This window comes from Miscanthus floridulus, chromosome 5 (assembly GCF_019320115.1).
Source record: "Miscanthus floridulus cultivar M001 chromosome 5, ASM1932011v1, whole genome shotgun sequence".
Taxonomy (NCBI): domain Eukaryota; kingdom Viridiplantae; phylum Streptophyta; class Magnoliopsida; order Poales; family Poaceae; genus Miscanthus; species Miscanthus floridulus.
The window spans coordinates 138,644,483-138,645,879 of NC_089584.1; the positions used below are offsets into that span (position 1 = coordinate 138,644,483).

At 50.8% G+C, this 1,397-nt stretch overlaps 1 protein-coding gene across 1 annotated transcript; it reads right to left on the reverse strand.

Annotated features, from left to right (window-relative positions):
• Nucleotides 1-309: 309 nt before the first annotated feature.
• LOC136453823 (uncharacterized) lies at nucleotides 310-884 on the reverse strand. The gene has a single exon (XM_066454380.1). It carries the CDS (start codon nucleotides 882-884, stop codon nucleotides 354-356), a length of 531 nt encoding a protein of 176 aa, XP_066310477.1. The 3' UTR covers nucleotides 310-353.
• Between the last annotated feature and the right edge of the window lie 513 nt (nucleotides 885-1,397).

A 1,397-nucleotide genomic window follows, 5' to 3' on the forward strand; every position in this document is an offset into this window, starting at 1 on the left:
CTCTCTAATCCCGGAGGAAAAAAAAAATACCGAGGCTAATATCAAATTGGGACATCGTTCTAAAGTCTGTTCTCCAGTAGTGATCCATTCTAATTTCTAAGAACATGTTTCATAGGACAGTTGCATTACAACAACGTATCCACTCGAAGAACATGTTACAAAGTACAGTGCATTACAAACAACGTAAACAAATGAAACAAAAGCAAACGCTGATTAGTGCATCTCTATGGGATTGAAAACTTCACCATCCAGGCCATCTCAGGCCATCGGGAAATGCTTGCGAAGAAAGACCTAGCAGCCTAAGAAAAAAGAGCCGATGTGAAATGTAAAGCGAAAGCTCCGATGCAATCGTTTCATTCCAAATCATCACGGCCTGTTTCGCGCTGCTCCACTGCCTTGCCATTGCCGCTGGTGGCCATCCCCGACGGGGACTCGGGCGGTGGCGACGTGGGGAGCCTGGACGTGAAGCACCGGTGCTTGAGCGCGTCGCTCGCTGCAAGCCCGGCCTCCTCCTCGCCCTCGCCGTCCGTGCCGCCCTCGTCGAAGTTACGCGCGTAGCTGAGGGCGTCGTACTGGAAGTCCCGGGACCGGCGACGCGCGTGCCTGCCAGACCCGAGGCTCTGACCCTTTGCCTTGATCCACGCCGATGGCGACCGGATCAGAGACGGGGACGCCGGCCGGTCTGCGTGCCCGTGTCCGTGTCCGAGGCAGCTGATGCCGTGCGCGACGGGGGAAGACGATGTTGGGGACGGGCGGAAACAGCCGGCGAAGCAGCCAATGTTGCTGGTCACGGGAGGGACCTGGACATTCAGGTGGTGGAGGTGCGATCGCCGGTGCTTTCCGTCGCGATGGCTATGGTCCGTGTCGGCAGAGGAATCAGCCATGCCGTTTCTTGGTTTCTTTTTTTAGCGCCAAAGGATGCGTGAAGAAAAAACGAGAGATTTTTGCTCTCCTTGGACCTTGACTCCTTGAGTGACGGGCAGCACCTAAAGTTGGCAGCGCCTAAAGTTGGCATCGTTTTTTCTTTTCTTTTTTTGGTCTTGTGTCCAGGAGAGTAGCCAACTACCCGTCGAAACAACAATTTGCACTGCATTTCCAAATTCTAGATTACACTGTCTTGATTGGTTGAAATTAGACCATTAGTAAAGAACCATTTATAACTAACTTCTATAAAAATTAGGGCATGTTTAGCGGGGTTTTCGTTCGGAGCACTTGAGAAGCAGCCACATTGCAGCTCCGGTTCATGGCATAAAAACAGCTCCAGCTCCTTTACTACTCATTATAAAACGGCTCCTTCTAAAACATTTAGTATGGCTCCTCTAACAGTCTCTTAACGTCAATTTAATCCCTCACGGCTAAGAGGTTTGTTTTGGATTCTTATTAGTTAACGTCTTACC

What these genes read in the sequence shown, in the direction of transcription:
- LOC136453823 (XM_066454380.1), bottom strand. Translation starts at nt 884, where the DNA reads ATGGCTGATTCCTCTGCCGACACGGACCATAGCCATCGCGACGGAAAG.